The sequence below is a fragment of the Myotis yumanensis genome, unplaced genomic scaffold (genome assembly GCF_028538775.1).
Source record: "Myotis yumanensis isolate MYYU_CA2020_CCGP unplaced genomic scaffold, mMyoYum1.0.hap1 SCAF_18, whole genome shotgun sequence".
Lineage (NCBI taxonomy): Eukaryota > Metazoa > Chordata > Mammalia > Chiroptera > Vespertilionidae > Myotis > Myotis yumanensis.
The window spans coordinates 12,104,353-12,122,598 of record NW_027223769.1 but is presented as its reverse complement, the minus strand read 5'-3'; the positions used below and the strand labels follow the sequence as shown (position 1 = coordinate 12,122,598).

At 52.8% G+C, this 18,246-nt stretch overlaps 1 protein-coding gene across 1 annotated transcript in view; it reads left to right on the top strand.

Annotated features, from left to right (window-relative positions):
* The window catches only part of BANP (BTG3 associated nuclear protein), a 147,117-nt gene extending 144,890 nt beyond the window's left edge, over positions 1-2,227 (top strand). Inside the window, exon 13 of the mRNA XM_070399007.1 lies at positions 2,151-2,227. Coding sequence (XP_070255108.1) covers positions 2,151-2,204 — 54 coding nt within the window. The 3' untranslated portion in view covers positions 2,205-2,227. The remainder of the gene's footprint in view (positions 1-2,150) is intronic.
* The last annotated feature ends 16,019 nt before the right edge of the window (positions 2,228-18,246 follow it).

The window sequence follows — 18,246 nt, the reverse complement described above, 5'->3', positions numbered from 1 at the left end:
CAGCCAGCTGGGACCAGGCCCCCACAGGCCCAGGGGACTTGCCTGGATGCCTGGAGCTCCCAGGCCCCAGCCCCCACCGCCTCCCCACTCAGCTGGTGGAGTCTTTTTGCCAATAAGCCACAGAGCTGGAGCTTTGCGGGTAACTGTGGACAAGGGTGGGCTCTCTTCCTCCCATAGGACATTGGTCAATGTCTGAAGATATTTTTGTTTGTCACATTGGAGAGGGGGTGCAACTGGCACCTACTGGGTGGAGGTAGGGCCTGCTGGTGCAGGAGTTGGTGTGAGGAAAAGGGAGGGAGGGGGGTGCACTAAAGGCTCCCATTTCGCCCTAGCTGGTTTGGTTCAGTGGATAGAGCATTGGCCTGCGGTCTGAAGGGTCCCTGGTTCGATTCCGGTCAAGGGCACATGCCCGAGTTGCAGGCTTGATCCCCAGTAGGGGGGCATGCAGGAGGCAGCCGATCAATGATGCTCTCTCATCATTGATGTTTCTATCTCTCCTCCTCCCTCTCTGAAATCAATAAAAATATATTTAATAAAATAAAATAAAGGCCTCCATTTCCCCAGCAAGGCCAGGCACCCTCAGGGCCCAGCTGGCTTCCTATCCTTATGTGGGGGTGACAGTAGAGTAACATAAAAGGGCAGAGGGGAGAAGTGTGTGGAGGGACGCCCTGGCCCAAGGGGTGTTCTCACCCTGGCATCTGTAATGCAGCATTTACTGGAGGCGTGGGCAGTGGATGGACTGGGTCAGGGACCTCCTGTGGATGCTCAGGGTACAAGGGACATGCCTGTCTCTTGGGGCCTTGCTGAGACCCATGGCCCTAGGGGTTCCTCTTCAGTGACCCTCTCCCTGGGAAGTCCTGATCGTTCCCCCAGCCCTGGGACCCCTCTGGGGTGAAACTCCAGGCAGCAGAATGTGCCACATACGGTATGGGGGGGGGGGGGGGGAGAGGAAGGAGGGAGGGGGGTTGCTCAGATCAGGAGAGGCAGCGGAGAAATGAGCAGAGGTGAGGAGTGGAAGGACCAGCCTTCACACCCAGGGACACATGGATGAGACAGCAGCTCCACGCAAAGGCGAGGGAGTGCCCACAGAGAGCACTACCAGTGTGCAGGAAATGCGGCGTAGGGTGGGAGCCAGCCACCATCTCCACAGCCCAGCATGTTGGTTTGTGTCCCCTTCAGACACAGGCCTTCCACAAACCTGTGTGAGTCAGAATCAGAAAGAGACACAGTCCATCTGAGCCCGTCCCAGCCTGGCTGGGGAGCAGAGGGTCCATCTGTGCTTGGCACAGGATTGTCACACACAGCTTCGATCCCACCTCCTTTAGTCTCTGCAACTTTCTCATCTGTTCCCACGTGCTCCACCTTGGCACTTGGTTTCACACCAGGTCTGGTGTCTCCTGGAGATGAGATTCCAGTTGGGTAGGAATGGCAGGAAGTGGAGCTGTGCCTCTCTGTGCGTCCATGGGGGATGGGGTAAATTTTTAATTTGTCTCATTACTGGCCATGTGAACATTGATTGTTTAATTAACATGATGTCTGCTAGGCCTCTCCCCTGTAAAGTGACTTTCCCTCTTTATTATAAACTAGTGGCCAGGTGCATGGATTCATACACATTGAAACAAAATTAAGTAGAAGAAAGATTCGTGTGGTAATTACGTTACTGCAAAAAATTACATTTCAAAATCTATAATAATAAACGGGTAGTATGCTAATTAGACCGGATGTCTTTCTGGACAAAGCCGGGGCCAGAGCGGAATTGCCTGGGTCCCCGGTGCCTTCCTGCAGCTGGAGGGAAGCCCGGGTCCCAGGTTGCCGGAGAGAAACTGGTGCCCACAGCTGTGGGAAGGAAGGCCTACACTTGCATGAATTTTCATGCTTCAGGTCTCTGGTAGTATATATAATATATTATTTTAATATCATTTTCGCTCTTTCTCTATAATAGAAGTGTGCAAGTCAACGTTTATTTTTAAATTGCCAGTGCAGGTTTTATGTACCAGCCGGTCAGTCGGTCACTTAACCTTTTATATATATAGATAAGTATTTTGTAGAAAAGTCCTTGAAAATCACATAAACATCTCATGCTTCCCCAAACTTTCACTTGTTTGTCTTTGTCTGAGTATGAACTCATGATTTACAATTTTTTTCAACAGGGTGTAATCTGTTGCTCTCAGTACGCCCCGTCCAGCTGGCTCTCCGGGCATTGACGGTGCCCAGGCTCCTGATGGCTTCCCAGCCATCTGATGTGTCAAGATGTTCCAGAAGCATCTGGTATTTTTCCTGCTCAGACTGGAATCGGCTGTCTCTCCAAGGAATCCTGGTCACTGTTAGAGGAAGATGGTATTTAGAAACCACGATCTGGGTGCTGCGGGTGCTCCTGCTCCTGGTGTCCAGATCCAGCCCTCCCAGTGACCAGAACAGGGCGTGAGTGTGAGCGTGAGTGTATGTGCGTGTGTGTACAGATAAATGTGTGTATGTGAGTCCACACTCACACAAATGTACACCCGCACAAATGCATTCACTCGCTCACACACTTTATCCATCTTTATCTGCCAGTGAGTTTTCCCCAATCAGCCACTGGCTGGCTTCCTTCCCTTGTCAAGCGATCTGTGTTTTCACTTCATTGATGTACAGCATTCTTCACTCGATCCAGAGCAGGATTCCAGGCCCGGAAGAAGCATCTCCCTCAAGCGTGAAATTTGATGGAGGGAGCACTGGCTCACCGGGAAACCTAGATGAGCGGCAGAACTCAATTTGCCATTGAGGCTCTCTGAACAGATTTCTAGCCTTTGCTGTGCTCTTTATAAGAGCAAAAGTTGAAAACCCTTCCTGTGCATCAATGAGAGAATGGTTCCTTGACCCGTGGCTTGGGCGTCAGCCACCGAATTCTTGACTCCTGACTGAGGGCCGGGTTGGAGGGCAGGGTGGTTAGTTCTCCAGGGAAGCCTGTGGAGGTGAGAGGAGAGAATGTTTTGGCAGAACAGCTTGGACTTGGCTCCAGGACAGTGCAGAAAGAGAGAACGCTCCACCCTGTGTCCCTGGGGGGCCAGACTCCTTGTTTGCTGGGGTCATGTTAGAGCCCCCAGCTTCACTCCAGAAGACACCCCTACCCCCTTGCTTGTGGCCTGGCAGTGCCTTCTGCTCATTGGACTTGCTGTAGAGCAGGGGTGGGGAACATCTGGCCCCCAGGCCGTAGAAGTCCCGAGAAATCATTTGGTCTGGCCCCATGGTTGGCAAACCGCGGCTCGTGAGCCACATGCGGCTCTTTGGCCCCTTGAGTGTGGCTCTTCCACAAAATACCACGTGCAGGTGCGCACGTACAGTGCAATTGAAACTTCGTGGCCCATGCGCAGAAGTTGGTATTTTGTGGAAGAGCCACACTGAAGGGGCCAAAGAGCTGCATGTGGCTCACGAGCCGCAGTTTGGCGACCACTGGCTCTGGCCCTGCCAGGGCATTAGGGGTGAGTTAAGTAAATGTTTAACCAAGTATAGCAGGCTAGTTTTTGATAATTTTGTATGGCCCAAAAATGATGTTATAGATATCCAGATGGCCCTTGGCATTAAACAAGTTCCCCACCCCTGCTGGGGAGCAAGGGAGGGGCAGAGAGATTCAAGTCCCAATCGACACGTCCAGTGAGTCAGTGTTCGCCGGCCCTGCCTTCCCTCTGCTGCTGCAGGTGTGCCTGTCTCCACCTGGATGTGTCAACCAGAAGGGAAAACACTCCTGACTCTGGCCCATTTCCTTTGTTGAGGCGCCTGGGCAGGGCCGAGTCTGTCTCCCATCCTGAGAGATCACTATTTGCTCAACCGACTACTGTGCTCTGGCCTGTAGGATCCCACCCTCCTTTCTCGTTGGGCAGCAGAACGGCCTGGCTGGAGCCATAGCACTGAGGGCAGGTTTCCACGAGGCAGGATCAGATCCCCAAGCTCTGACCTTTCTCCCCACCCCACAGGGCTGGATGGGTGCCCTAGGCCCCAGGGCCCCCCATCTCCAACATCTTGCCTTGAAAGTAAAGGGCCCTCCTGGTGCCCGAGTAAGAGAACATGGGAAGGAACGTGGGCCAGCTTGCTCGGGAGTCAGGAAGCGGGTTCTGACTGGTGCCGAGGCCTCTCAGGACAGGCTGCCAGCCTTCACTCCATCCTAAGGGAGTGAAACGATTCTCCCGAATCCCCTGCCCAGGTGGCCCAGCCCCCGTCTGTCAGCTGCTGCCACCAGCCCTTTCTCAGCTGGAAGTTCGTGGTGCTAGTCCCCAGTTAACTCCTGCCCCATCGAGGTCTGACAATACCCTCTCAGGTGTCAGAGGGGCCTTCGCATCCTATAGCAGTGGTGCAAGACCAAAAGCTGTGAACCGCACACTTATGTCAGTGGAACGTATGGTATGTGAGTTACATCACAATGAAGCTGTGATTTGTAAAGGGCCTTATTCTAATTATAATAAATTAATGAAAACAGCATAACTCTTGGTACTTGAATATGCTTTCTGTCGCTCCTTTGCTCTTTCAACAAATGGATGTAGAAGGGAGGTCAGCACTGTCTTCATCTCCAACTTTCTGGTGAGGCTGTCATGTGACGGGCTCAGTTGTCTGGATTGGATCGGGTCCTCTCACACCAACCTCCCCCGGCGAATGTGCAGCTACAGTGGAACCACTGGTTTAAATCTACAGCGTCACGCTTATAAAGTTTTTTCAGACCTTGTTTACAAAATAGCTCTTGGTTAAAAAGTAGAATCCAACAAGTACTGGCAGTCCACAACTTAGGAAATTATGTTTCTGGAAATGGTGGTCTAACCTGAAATGGTTTATATTTAATCACATTTTGCCACAGGAAAAAGTGCCATGGTGCTGTGGAGGGCAGGATGCCCAGCCTGGCTTTTAAAGAGAAATGGCCACAAGCACCGTAGTTAACCGCTTGTTACCTGCCTTGCAGTTTCCCAGCTGTACAAAACCTCATTAAGAAGGAAGCACACTAGAGAAGTCCATGTGTTAGTATCTCCTGCGGCTCCTTCGGACAATGGAGTCCCAGGACTCAGACAAAGTTTCCATCTTGTATGGAGAGACAGAGCCAATAGGAGGCTTTACATATCTAAGGAACTTGTTTTAGGGAATTGACTCCCACGATTGTGGGCCTGGCGAGCCTGTTCATGGGGTAGGGCTGGAAGCACCAGGAGCCCACACTGCTGTCCAGAGGCAGACTTCCTCCTTCCTCGTGGAAACCTCAGTTTTTCTCCCAAAGTCTTTCAGCTGAGTGGTGCGGCCCACACATTACGGAAGGTGGTGGTCTTCGTTACCGGAAGTCTGACACAGAGGTTAACCGTGTCCACAAATACCTTCACAGCAACACCCAGGTAAGCGTTTGATTGAATCACCGAGACGACAGCCTGGCTGAGCCAACACGTAAACCTGACCATCCCAGGTCCCAAACTTGGCATGGGACCCTCCCGTCCCTTCCTCAGAGGGGCCTTTCTGGTCACCCCCTGAAATAGAGGCCCTGTTGGAATTCTGCCTGGACGCACAGCACTCAGCACATCCGATGTTTCCCTGCTCCTCATCTGTGTGCCTTTTGATTCATCTGCTCTCGGTACAGTGTGAGCTCCGGAGAGCAGGGAACTTGTCGCTCATTCATGGCCGGGTCCCCATTGCTCGCAGTGAGTAAGTGGATTATGAATTCATTCCCTCTGGGGCTTTGCACACCATCATTGCCCACCAGATGCTAACTGTGATGGTGACACTTGAGACGACTGGGATGTGAGTCGTGAGGCCAGGACACTGAAGAGCAGCACCCAGACAAACCCTGAAACGGAAACAGCAGGTCAAATTTGGCATCTTTCCAACTACGCCTCATGGTCTGGAATGTCTCGCCTTCCAGGATGGCTAAGGGCTTTGGTGTGAAATGGTTCAAGTCCCAGCCCTACCACCTGCTAGCTGAATGACTTGGGCAAGTCACTTATCCTCTCTGAGCCTCACTGTTCCTATCTGTGAATTGGGCACAGTGATACTGGTAACCCCAGATTGTTGGGAGGGAGAATGTGATCGTGGGCTGGGTCACTGTGGGCAGGTGGCCCCAGGCAGTGGGCAAGGGGGTTTGTCTGGGAAGCCAGAGGTGGCTGGTGGGACATATTCTGCCTGGCAGAGAAGAACTGAGACAGGAAATTGGAAATAATGAGAAAGACATTGCAAAGGAAGAATCGATGACTGAAAATGAGGAACAGGTCAGAATTGGCTTTTTTATTTTATAAAATGTCTGGGTTTTGGTAATAAGAGAAATCCATGCTCATTGTAGAAAACGTCAATAAGACAGAAAAGCAGAAAAACAAGATAAAGACCACCCATAATCCTACCATGCAGACGTCCCCAAGTTGAACGTGTGGGGTGCTGTAGCCAATTCAGTCTTTACTCCACACTCCCACCCCAGACACAAGGCTTTGCTCCTCAGACATCAATTAAGATGATTTAAAACTTCTAATGATTATATTTTAATGCACTGGTCCTCCATTTTGAATATTTTATTTTATCAATTATAAAATATAAAGTGCTCATATCTAAATATGCATTTATATTTAAACCCTGTGGAGTGGGCTGCTGCTGACCCATTTCACAATGTCTCCTAATTTGTCGTCTTGGATTTCTTCTTGAGATTCCAGAGAATGACCGTGGCAAAGGTTAACAGCATTTTCAGGGCCACAGATACACATCAAATTGGCTGCAGTCACAGGCGTGAGTGCCTGCGCCTGCCTCTCTGGGCTCCAGCCCCAGCCCCCAGACCTTCCCAGGAAGCCCTGTGATGGGACCAGGGGATGATGGCATCTCTGATATGAGTTTCAGTAATAACACTTCCAAGAAAACTACATGTTTTAAAGTATTTAATCCTGAACATCATCCCCGTGAGAGGGGTACTGTTATCTGAATTTTAGCAATGCATACACTGAAGCTCAGAGAGGTTAAGCCACTTGCCTTAATGGCACAGCCAAGTAAGTGGTGAAGTCCCATCTGATTCCAGGCAGCTGGCTGCAGTCAGTCTGGACCACGTGGTGTGGGAGCTGAGGGGGTCTCTCTTTTCCTCCATCAGCCCACTGAAAGAGGACCCAAAGATTTGTCTCCAAGGGCTGGAATTTTGGGGTGTCATTTCTGGAACTAGGAATCAGAACTGAGATTGGGGACATGTCTTTTCAGTCTCCCAAGCGAATGGCTACTGACACCTATTTCTTGAAGGTGTCTTGGTTAAGAAGAGAGAATATCTGAGACCCCAGGGACTCTTTGGGAGGGTTGTGTGACTCTCGTGTGACCGGAAAACATACTAATGCTGGCCTCAAGCGGTCAACGCAGTTAGAGAGGAGCAAGAATGAGATTGTGTGTGTGCATGCATGGGTGTGCATGCATGGGTGTGTGCACCTATGTGAGTGAGCATGTGTGAGTGTATGTGTGAGTGTGTGAGTGAGGGTGTGTAAGTGCGTGCACATGTGAGTGAGCATGTGTGAGAGAGTGTGTGTCATTGCTGTCATCTCTTCCTACATCCACCATGGAACCCCCAGCTAGTGCATGGTAGGAGCTCAGTGCCTACTTCTGGGGTGAATGACAGCATGCCAAGCTCTCATGGCTCAGTTTCCCTGTAGCTCATGAGAGCCGAGGACGCCTTGGTAAGCGGACAGAATGGGTAACTCAGGGGCAAAGGGGTGTGTGAGGGCTCAGAGGAGAGGTGGGCTCAGATGTTTGGCAATCCACTGGGCCTCCACTGGGCACGCAAATCACTTCTCAGAGTTTATTGATCAGTGGTGCTATTTACATGTTATAGACACTGGGACTCCGGAAGGAAGGAGACAGGCTGAGCATCTGCAGACAGTTGGGAGTGGGCTGGAATTTACCAGCTGGCTTCTCCCCAGTGCCCCCACCCTCCCTGAGCCCAAGGGTGAGAGCTGAGCCCTAAACTCCCCCAAGGTGGCCCTGAAAAGGAGCCCCGCAAAGGGCACTTGTCATCCTGAGACCAGCAGGCTGGTCATCCCTAGGGAGGACTCCTTCAGGGGAGCAAGAGTCCAGTGGGTTAAGAAAACCAGAAAGCCTTGCAGAGAAGCATCTTCTAGCATCTTCCCCACATGCTCCAGTTTATTAAGGAGAAAGCAGGAAGGAAGCCAGATGGAGACCAAGAGTTGGTTCTTTGCTCCCAAGCACAGCCAGTCAGGGTCCCCAAGCGCGCCAGGCTGATTTCACTCAGATCCCTCTTAACCAGGCAAAAGCAGGGTTAAGTGTGTGCGAGGGGAGAGGGAATCCCAGACTGCCTGGAACTTGAAACTTCCCCGCTGAGCACGAGCCAGTCCAGGAGAGCAGAGTCAGCGCCCTGCGGCTACTGCGGGCACCTGGGCCAATGCAGTCAGGGAGGACGCATACATAGCAGACCCGCCACACGCCACACAGCAGGACACACGGCAGACACCCACCGCTGCCTCCAGGGTAAGTGCAGGCTCCCTAGCTTGGGAGCCGGCTCCGGCACCAGCCGGGACATCGGAAATTAAGTGCTTTCTTTAGGAGTTTGGATGTGATGTTATTGGGCAATGTGTATTTTTAAATTATTATTAATGCATTCAGACTTGCCATGAAATTATGTGACAAATGCAGTCTGGGAATATCTGTAAGCAAAACAAAGCATTCTGTTTTCCCGTTGAAAAGTCCGAGTGTTAGACCAAATGCAGGAGCTCAGAAGCAGATTCATTTGGTAGGAATAGCGATCTGTCTGCTGTCTTTGATCTGACGCAATCAGTGCTTCCTCCTCATTAAGGTTTTCTATCAATTACTGATTTATTCTTTCCTTTTTGTGACATGTCCCTGGTGACAGGCTTGTTTCTCAGCACCCGGGTTAGGATATGCCACGAACAAACCCGATTAGCTATACTTTTTTGCTAAATGTGCATCTCATTATGGCTTTTCCGACCGAGCATGGAGGCAGGGCTGGGTCCCCTCAACTGACCAGGAGCAGAATTGGGGATCAGCAGCTTGCAGTTGTACACAAGCTGCCTTAAGCATGCCGTACCGATAATAAGCGCTTTTACAGTGTGTGTGAGCCTCACAGCAGCTTCATCTGAGCAAGTTTTCAAAGCAGGTCTCTTCCTGGTGCTTATTGACATGTCTGTTTTCCATTATACAGTTGGGCAATGAACGAAAGTGACAATCGGGGTTTCCGCACATAAACTTCCTGAAACTCTCTGGGAAGGTTCTTCCATAACATGCTAGCTCAACCCAAAGCTCTCACCCGGTGGGGGCGGAGGATTGGCCGTCAGCCCTGGGCCTTGAGCTTCATAGCTGGGAAGGATGGTGGCCGCATTGTTAACAGGGATGCTTGGAGGGGACTTGAAAGACGGGACAGCAAGGGAAATGGATGGGGTTCGCCAGGGCCGATTCAGAAGTTCCAGTTCTCCCCAGTGTCATTATGCTTTGTGTAAAAATCTGGCTTGATGCGAAATTGTGGTGAGTTATTGCCATGTGTTGGCGATTCCTCATGCCTTCCGCGGCCTGAGCTGTAATGGGAGAGAGGGCGGAAGTGGCTTTTTGGTTGTTGAAAACATTGGCAGGATTACCCGCTCCAGTGTGGACCGCTAAGAACCCAGGCTCCCTGACCGCCCTATGGCGTTGGTCCCGTCTGTCCCCGCTATGGTCAGGCTTCCAGATTGGAAAATGCTGTCTGTCATTCCCATTGGACACGGAGGACAGTCCTTCCAGACCTGGAGCTTGGTTTTGGCTAAAAAGACAGAAACGAGGAGCTGCCGGGACCGTGTATTTGTTCCCACATTTGTTGCTGGGATCCTGTCCCCTGGGTTTTGTGTCCCAGGGCCTGTGCCTTGTGGCTGTGACTCCAGAAGGAGGGAAGCTGCCTGGCTTGGGGCAAAGGCACCTATTCATGGTTTTGTTTTTTCTTGAAATGGTCTCCAGATTTGCGAGTGTCCAAAGGCTCTGCAGAAGAAGGTGTGGCTTGCCTCCAACTCTAGAGTCCTGAGCATGGAGAGGCCTTCGGGTGCTCAGAGTGCCCTCAGGCAGCCTGGGGTTGGCAGTTTCCAGGGGAGCCTCATTTTCCCCACTCCCACCTTCCCTTACATGACTCTAGAACAGTGGTTCTCAACCTTCTGGCCCTTTAAATACAGTTCCTCATGTTGTGACCCAACCATAAAATTATTTTCGTTGCTACTTCATAACTGTAATGTTGCTACTGTTATGAATCGTAATGTAAATATCTGATATGCAGGATGGTCTTAGGCGACCCCTGTGAAAGGGCCATTCGACTGCCAAAGGGGTCCCGACCCACAGGTTGAGAACTGCTGCTCTAGAAGGAGGCAGTCACCGCTCACTGGGTGGGTGCTGTTCTTCTGTGGAGCGCTTCCCTTGAGACCCTCTCATGAAGGGGCTCCTGGCTGGACACTCTCCACAAGAGTTTGGGATTTGGGTGATTGATTAGTGATGTCTGCCATGGACTGGGGAATGGGGTAATAGGAAGTGAGCTATGTGGTGGTGTCTGGTGCAAATTTGCTAAGAAGGAAAAAGTTACTGGAGCCCAGAAGTCAGGACTGAGGCACACTGAGAGGACAAGTACTTACACCAACTCCTGTGTGTGTGTGTGTGTGTGTGTGTGTGTGTGGACTGAAGGACACATCTTTAGACCCAGCTGTGCAGTACCAGGCCACATTTCAGTGAGGTGGGGTCTGTGCAGAGGCCCAGCAAGCTGGTTTCAGGAAGTCTAGGAAGAAGTCATGCCCCAGGTCAGCCACCTCTGTGTAATCGAGGATTTAAAAACCAGAATCCACTGCCTCGTCACATCTGGCAATATTTGGGCCAGCACAATGCATTTCCTTCTTGGCCAGTGGGTCTCGCAGTGGGAGTCAGTATGGATGGGTGCCAGCACTGAGGGCTGGGCTCCAGCCTCCCACCACATGGCCCACACCTCTGAAGTCAGTGCATTCACAGGAATTGCAAGCCCATCCTCCTCCCCTGCACTGCCCTGCCCCCTGCACCTCCCCTGCTCATAATTAACAAACAGTCCTTGGCTGATAGGGGCTCCCGGAGGAATTTTCTTCCAACAGAGAATGAGTTGAATACAATAAACTCTCACAATGAGATTGGTTGCCTAATGGGAAGAACCCTGTGTACTTTCCCAAGGGAGTAGGGTGTCTGGACTCTGCTGCCAAAATTCTAGAACTTTCTTCATTGTCACCTTATGTCGGGAGCCGGTCCATCCTTGCTGCTTGACACAGTCGCTGCAGAGAAGAAACATCTGCACAGCATATGTTTCAATGGACCTGGCATATATAGCATACTGTTCTTAATATGTTTGCTCCCTTTAGCGCCATGTGTTTTAACCAAGGTCACCTCTCCGAGAAAGGTTGTTTCCCCAGGTGGGGATCTTTCCCTGAGGTTAGGGAGGGGATACAACCCCTTAACTAAGTGCCAGGCGGGTAGTTAAGCTACATAATCTTTACTCCCTGGAATGGAGATGAGAAACGCCCTAACCTTTGTAATAGAAATTGACAGGATTAAAATCGGCTGGTATAAATACGGATGTAACAAGACAATAAACATCAGATCCTAACCAGAACCTAGCCAGAGAACATGGCAAAAGATCCTGGACAGAACCTGGCTACAGAACTTCACTGGAGAACCTAGACAGAACATGGCAAAAGAACCTGGATAGAACCTGGCTAAAGAACCTGGTGACCGAACCTGGCTGGAGAACCTGGCTAGAGAACCTTGCAACAGAACCTGACTACAGAACCTAGCGAGAGAACATGGACACAGAACTTGGCTAGAGATCCTGGCTAGGCTGCTGATCAACTGAAGGCTGTTTCCATGTCATTCCTTCTTCACCGACTCCGTCCACACCTTTGGGGACCCCTGGACATGCTGGGGTTGGACCCCGGCAACCTTACTTATCTCCTTTGTTTGCAACCTCCTATTTAACTCGTTTCTTGCGAAAGATCCATTTTTTGAGAGCAAACATGACCAGAGAGAAGAAAGTATGGTCAGTCTCTCCATATCTGGGTTGACCAGAAGTTCCTCTTCATGAGTGTTGAGTTGGAATGTCATCCACCATCTCATTGCTCTGTGGGCAGGCGGGCTGAACTGGCCCAAGGCTTCTCCTGGTCCCGAGAGGTGGGTATTTAACCTGAGCAGGCCAGGGGGTGGGGTGGCTCTACCAGCCCTGAGAGTGGACACTTGATGGCCACCAGCTCTTGATGTGGCAGTGCTTGGGCTCAGGTCAGTCACCACTCCCACTGCCCTTGTTGACCTTTACCAGGCCCTCAGGGGGCACATGGCTGTAGGGTCTCTGCCCTCTCAGGCCCACGAGGCCAGGTTTATCACTCCCGTTTAAGGTAAGTGACTGTGGTAAGCTGGAAAATGGCCCCCAAAGTTGTCCACATCCTAATCCTGAGAACCTGGGGATATGTGACCTTACATGGCAAATGGACTTTGCAGGTACAATTCAGTTAAGGGACTTGAGATGGGGAGATCTTTCTGGACTGTCCAGGTGGGCCCAAAGTAATCACAGGGTCATCATAAAAGGGAGGTGGAGGGAGATTTGGCACAGACAGAAGAGAAGGAGGCCACACGGCGTCAGAGGCAGAGGCTAGAGCAGTGTAGCCACACACAAGCCACGGGTCAGGGCAGCCACCAGAAGCCACATGGGCAGGAGCAGAGTCCCCTGGAGACTTTGGCGGGAGCACAACCCTGCTGCCTCCTTGATTTTAGCCTCACAGGGCCCACTGTGAGAAAATAAATTTGTTACAGCAGCCATAGGAAACCCATGCAGTGACTCAGGAGGTCATCAGCTAAGAGCCAGGACCCTAGTGCAGGCTCACTGACCCCAGGGTTCCTCCGCACCACCTTTTGGTATCATTTGGAGACGAATGAGAGTGGAGGAGAGAGGACTTCTTTTCCTGGCATTTTTGCTCCCCTTTCTGTAAGAAGAAATGAGGCCTGAGTCCCTCAGCTTATGAAGTCATTTCTGATGGGGAGACCCAGCCACTCCGAGTCAGCTGGGCCGGTGTGAAGGGGACAGAGAGACCCAGCACTGGGCTCTCCTGTCCGGCTGCCTGTCCCACTGGTGAGTGCCAGCGCGGTTTGGGCAGAGCAGGCCCTGTTATGGAGGAACTGTGGCCTTAGGCCAGCCCTCCCTTCCCCAGCATCCATGCTGCCGTAGAGATGGGTAGGGTGCCTCCTGCACCATTTGGGTTGGGAGGCCATGATAAGGCTAAAATGAGAGGACAAGGACAGAGAAGGTCTGGAAAGTTAGCAGGGCCCAGTTACTGTGTGAACAGCTTCAGTGAGTTTTGCTGTTAAGATAGGAAAATGATTCCATTTCTTCCTTTTTAGAACACGACCTGCACAAGATGTCACTGCACGGGTTCCTAGAAATAAAGAGCAGTGTGTGTGTGTGTGTGTGTGTGTGTGTGTGTGTGTGTGTGCAGGGTCTGTGTGGATGATGAGCTGAGGAGGGAGAGGGCACTGGTGAGCACCTCCCACCATACCAAGCTCCAGTCTTATTGGCTCAAATCATTGTTTATCCACGAAAATGTGCCAAGAAATCAACATTACCAGGATGTGCCTGTTTCAGCCAAATCCTGCCAAGCGCTGACGGGGCCCCACAACGTCTGATGCCCCTTCCCCGGCGTCTCCTGCTTGCTGCTCTTTAAGAGGCTGAACCCAGAATGCCCAGCAGGCATTTCAGCTGACCCCTCCTGCCCAAGGAGGCTGGACGCTGTCTAAGCTCCCGGGGCTGCCACAAGTTACCACAATCCAGGGGCTGGCAACAGAAAAGTAGTCCCTCCCGGTTCTGGAGGCCAGATGTCTGAAATCAAGGTGTGGGCAGGGTCCCGCTCCCTCCGAAGGCTCCGGGGAGGATCCTGCCTCCTGCCTCCAGCTCCTGGGGCCCCAGGTGTTCTTGGTTTGCTGCTGCATCCCTCCAGTCCCTGCCCCTGTCCTCACATGGCCTCTCCCTGTGTCTTTGTCCTCCCTCTGTCCTTCTCTTACAAGGACACCAGTCATTACATTTGGGGCCCATCCTAAATCCAGAATGATCTCGTCTTGTGATCCTTAACTAATCACACCTGCAAAGACCCTTTTCCTAAAGAAGGCCAGAGTCGCAGGCTCTGGGGGCTGGGACATGTGTGCATCTTTGGGGGTTTTAATTCAGCTCCTCCAGTCCCCAAGCAGAGTGAAGCGTGAGGCACAGGGAACAGACTGCAGGGCGCACGGCCTGGTGAGGAGGCCTCCCCAGTAGTCAGGACAGGACAGGACAGGATAGGACGGGGCTGGGAGCGAGGAGCGGTAGCAGAGCCGTTTACCTGGCTCACAGGCAGAAAGTGGAGTGAGAGACCGGATCAGTCACGGTGGCTCCCATCCAAGTGGGCCTGTTGTACAGCCTGTTTGGGGGACAGCGCATCCTGAAGGTCCCCCAGGCTCCCAGACGCTCTTTTCTCCGCTCTGGGCATCCGGAAAGCTGACTGTCTAGATTTAGAACCAAGTCAGTACTCAGCTTATTCTGGCCTGTGGTCTGCATTTCCCCTTGGAACTGAGCTTGTGTGTTGCGAGTTCCAACCTGAAGTGGCTCAAGGGGAAGGGGGGTTCTGTGAACACAGATGGACCCAGGGCCCGGCCTAGTGCTGCAAGGCTGTGGACGAGCGTCTTAGGCCCCGAGACTCACTCTTCTCATCCGTAAAACAAGGGCAGTGATAGTGCATAGTTTCCAAATTCAGCACCTTTGTCATTAGAATAATACTACCCCCCGGGATGGAGGGCTCACCAACATGTCCAACTGTCAGCACATCTGGCTCGCCCTTCCTGGCCCGGCCCCGAGGAGGGCGCTCTGCCTGGAAAGGCTGGGCTGCCGCAGTTGGGAGGTACAGTGCAGCCCCGGGGCTGGGGTCCGCAGTGGCACCGACTGTTTATCATTCCACGTGTGCTTATGGAAACGGCCGCCAACGGCAGGATGGGAGACGAGCAGCGACAAGGCAAGGACGCTTCCAGGTTAGAGTTCACACCGTCCGGCTGGCTCTGCTATCAGTGTGGAACCTCGGGTGGGGGGAGTAGAGAAGGGGGGCGAGGGAGGCAGTGCTGGGGAGTGAGCTTCCTGGTCATGCCAAATCCTCCTGTGTGACGAGGAGCCGGCGCTCTTTTACTGTGAAGACTGTCGTACAAGACTGCGGGCAAGGGAGTGCTTAGGACGAGGAAGCTTCAGGGCCAAGTTACTGATGTGGAGACATCCTGGGCTCCTCCCGTCCTCCGCCAGCCTGGACAACCTCCGTTCAAGGGTCTCATCCGCGGAAGGCTTTCTGGAGAGTGGATGATGTGGTGCTGCCCTGTGGTATGCAGACGCCCCCAGGGCTGGGAGAGGCCTCCTCTCAGGGAGGTGGCCCCAAACTGCTCTCGGTGAGCCTTGCCTCCCGTGGCCGCGCTCCTGTGTGATGTCCCACAGGGAGAGGCACTGAGGCCCAGCCAACAGCCCCGTGAGGGGGCCGCCTCCGAAGTGGGGCCTGCAGCCCCAGTCCAGCCTTCTGATGACCCCAGCGTGAGAGACCCCGTGCCAGAGCCAGCCAGTCAAGCCACACCCAAATTCCCGACCCACCGAGGCTGAGAGAGTTAATGACCATTGTCGTTTTCAGACGCAGTTACACAGCAACAGAGAACTAATCTGCCGGTACACCCAGGTGGAGGGAGGGGCTGATGGCTACAGCTGAGCCCCCTTTGGAAACTGCTGTGTTCCCACAATTACGCCTTCCCCGGGGCAGCCTGGAGAAGCGGCTGGTGCATGACAAGGTAAGTGCCCGGCCTTCTTGCCTCTGTGCTGTGTCCCAGCTTCAGAGCCCTCAGCTGAGGCCTCGGGCCCAACCACAAGCCAGCCCGCCTGTGCTCTGCCCAGGCCGGCCTCCTTCACTCGCTGTGCACGTGGCTCCTATGAGCACCCTCTGTGGAACGTTTCCAGCCTCATCCCTGCCCCTGTTCATGTCCTGGGACCCGCCTGGGACCTGGACCCGGCGGCTGCTCCTGGCCCCTCTGATGTCGCTCGCAGTGATCAGATTGGGCTTTTGTGTCATGTTCCTTGTCTTTCCTCCCTCCCCAAGGACAGGGGCTTCGTCAGCTCATCACACTTTACCCCCAGACACACGGTGGATTCTAACACATGTTTGCTGAGTAGAGTGAACAGGTGGCACAGAGGTGGCCGTCCACAGGGCGGTTTGAGAAAACAGTGTTCCTGAACCCCACCCACATGCCTGGAATTTCACCGTTAATAATCCATCTTTTGCCCTCATTAATCATCTATACGAACACTACAAAGAAGAAACCAGATGAAATGATTAACATCGGCTTTAGGTGCAAGTCCGACCAGCCCTTCTGAAACCACCTGCCCAGTGCCTCTCAGCCAGAGCCTCAGAGTTCCCTGGAGACTGAGGTAAACGGTGGCAGTTACACAGTTATAATCAGGAGCGGAGGGGTTTCCACTGGGCAGGTCTCGGGCGGACCTGGGAATCTGCATTTCAACACGTACCTGGTGGTGGTGCTGCTGCTGGCCGGGGCCCCACTTCAAGACCCCCCTCTAGCTCCTGGTTCAGCTGCTACCCCTCTGGGATTCTCACCCCCCGGTTCAGGGCCAGGGCCGGCGCTAGGAGTGTCACTGGGTGTACCCAGCTGATTATGATGTGGGGTCCGCATTTAAGACCTGTGGGCCAGGTCACAAATGAACAGTTTCGCAGGCCGGAGAGTGACCTGCTTGAGGTCGCGCAGCCCCGGAACCCGGCCCGCTGCTACTGGGACCTGGTGGTTTTCATGCCACATCCCTTTGCCGCAGTGTGACCCAGCATGGAAAAGTTCTCCTAGCTTGTGAGCTGCAGCTCTCAGCTAAGAATCATAAAGCACACTCACGTCAAGGAAACTTCTCCAGAAGAAACAGCTTTTCCACCCGAGGTGGGAATCAGAGCAGCTGGATATTGAAGAGGGGGCCGTCTGCTGCCTCGCAGCCTGGAAAGGAGGCTGTGTGGTTGACCACCCTGGTGAGCTCGCCCTGAATGCATTATTCACGAGGGGCCCAGGGGAGCTAAGAAAGACACGCTTGTGCTGCCCCTCAACCATTGTCCTAGGGGAGGGTCCTTCCTGCTTTCCCAGCTCCTGGGGGCTCCAGGCATTCCTTGGCTTGTGGCCACATCACTCGGGTCTCTGCCTCCTTCTCCATGTTCCTCTCCTCTTCTATCTAAGCCAAATTTCCCTCTTCCTCCTCTTATAAGGACACTTGTGATTGCAGTTAGGGTTCCCCAGGATAATCCAGGTAGTCTCCCCTTAACTCAGTCATACCTGCAAAGTCCCTTCTTCCTTATAAGATCACATTCACAGGCTCCAGGGATGAGGACCTGATATCTCTGGGGCTGTTAATGTCCTGTGAGTTGTTTCTCTAAGAAGAGCCTGCCTGGTGCTCTGGAGATCTGCGGGCCTGGCTGTCCCCGGCACCACCCGGTCAGCTCGGGCAAGAATGGCGGGAGAATGAACAAGATGACCCTGAAAAGCCCTCTGCACGGGGTCTGGAGCAGAGAGTGCGACACGCAGCAGCCCGTTTTCCCGTTATGTTTCCTGCACCATGCTATCTGTATTTTCCTTCAGTAAAGGTTCTATGAACCACCAGCAAACCATTTAAATTAGACTTACTCTGAAAAGAAGCCTTTTCCTCACTTCTCCACCTTCCTTTAAATAGTATTGGGAAAACAATTTTTACCTAAAAATGCAACAGTAGTCTCTCATACAATGGAGGGGTCCTCAAGGGGTGTCTCTAGCCAGCAGCAGCACCGGGGAACTTGTTCAAAATGCAGATGCTCAGGCCCCGGGCCACCTGAATCAGAAGCTCTGGGTGAGGCTGGCATCTGCGTTTTGTGGCCCCTCGGGTGCCTATCAGTGCAGGAGTTCAAGCCACGCTTCTAAGGAAAGCTTCCTCCCACGCCACGCCCCGTAGGCGCAGCCCGAAGGAGTAGAAGAAGCGGAGGAAGCAGCTGGGAGAGACTTTCTGGGATGGTTTTGTGAATGTGCTGGGGGAGGGGACAACTTGAGGAAGCCAGCAGGGAGGGCCACCCAGAAGGTCATGTACTAATGTGAAACATTGGTGTCCAAGGAAGTCCAGTTTATATCCACCCAGAGCTCTGGGAACCTTTGAGGCACCACCGGACAGGGGTTCGCAGAAATGCCCGAGAGAATGCAGATCGTTTCAAATGCTTATTTTAAAAGGAGAAAGTAAGGCCC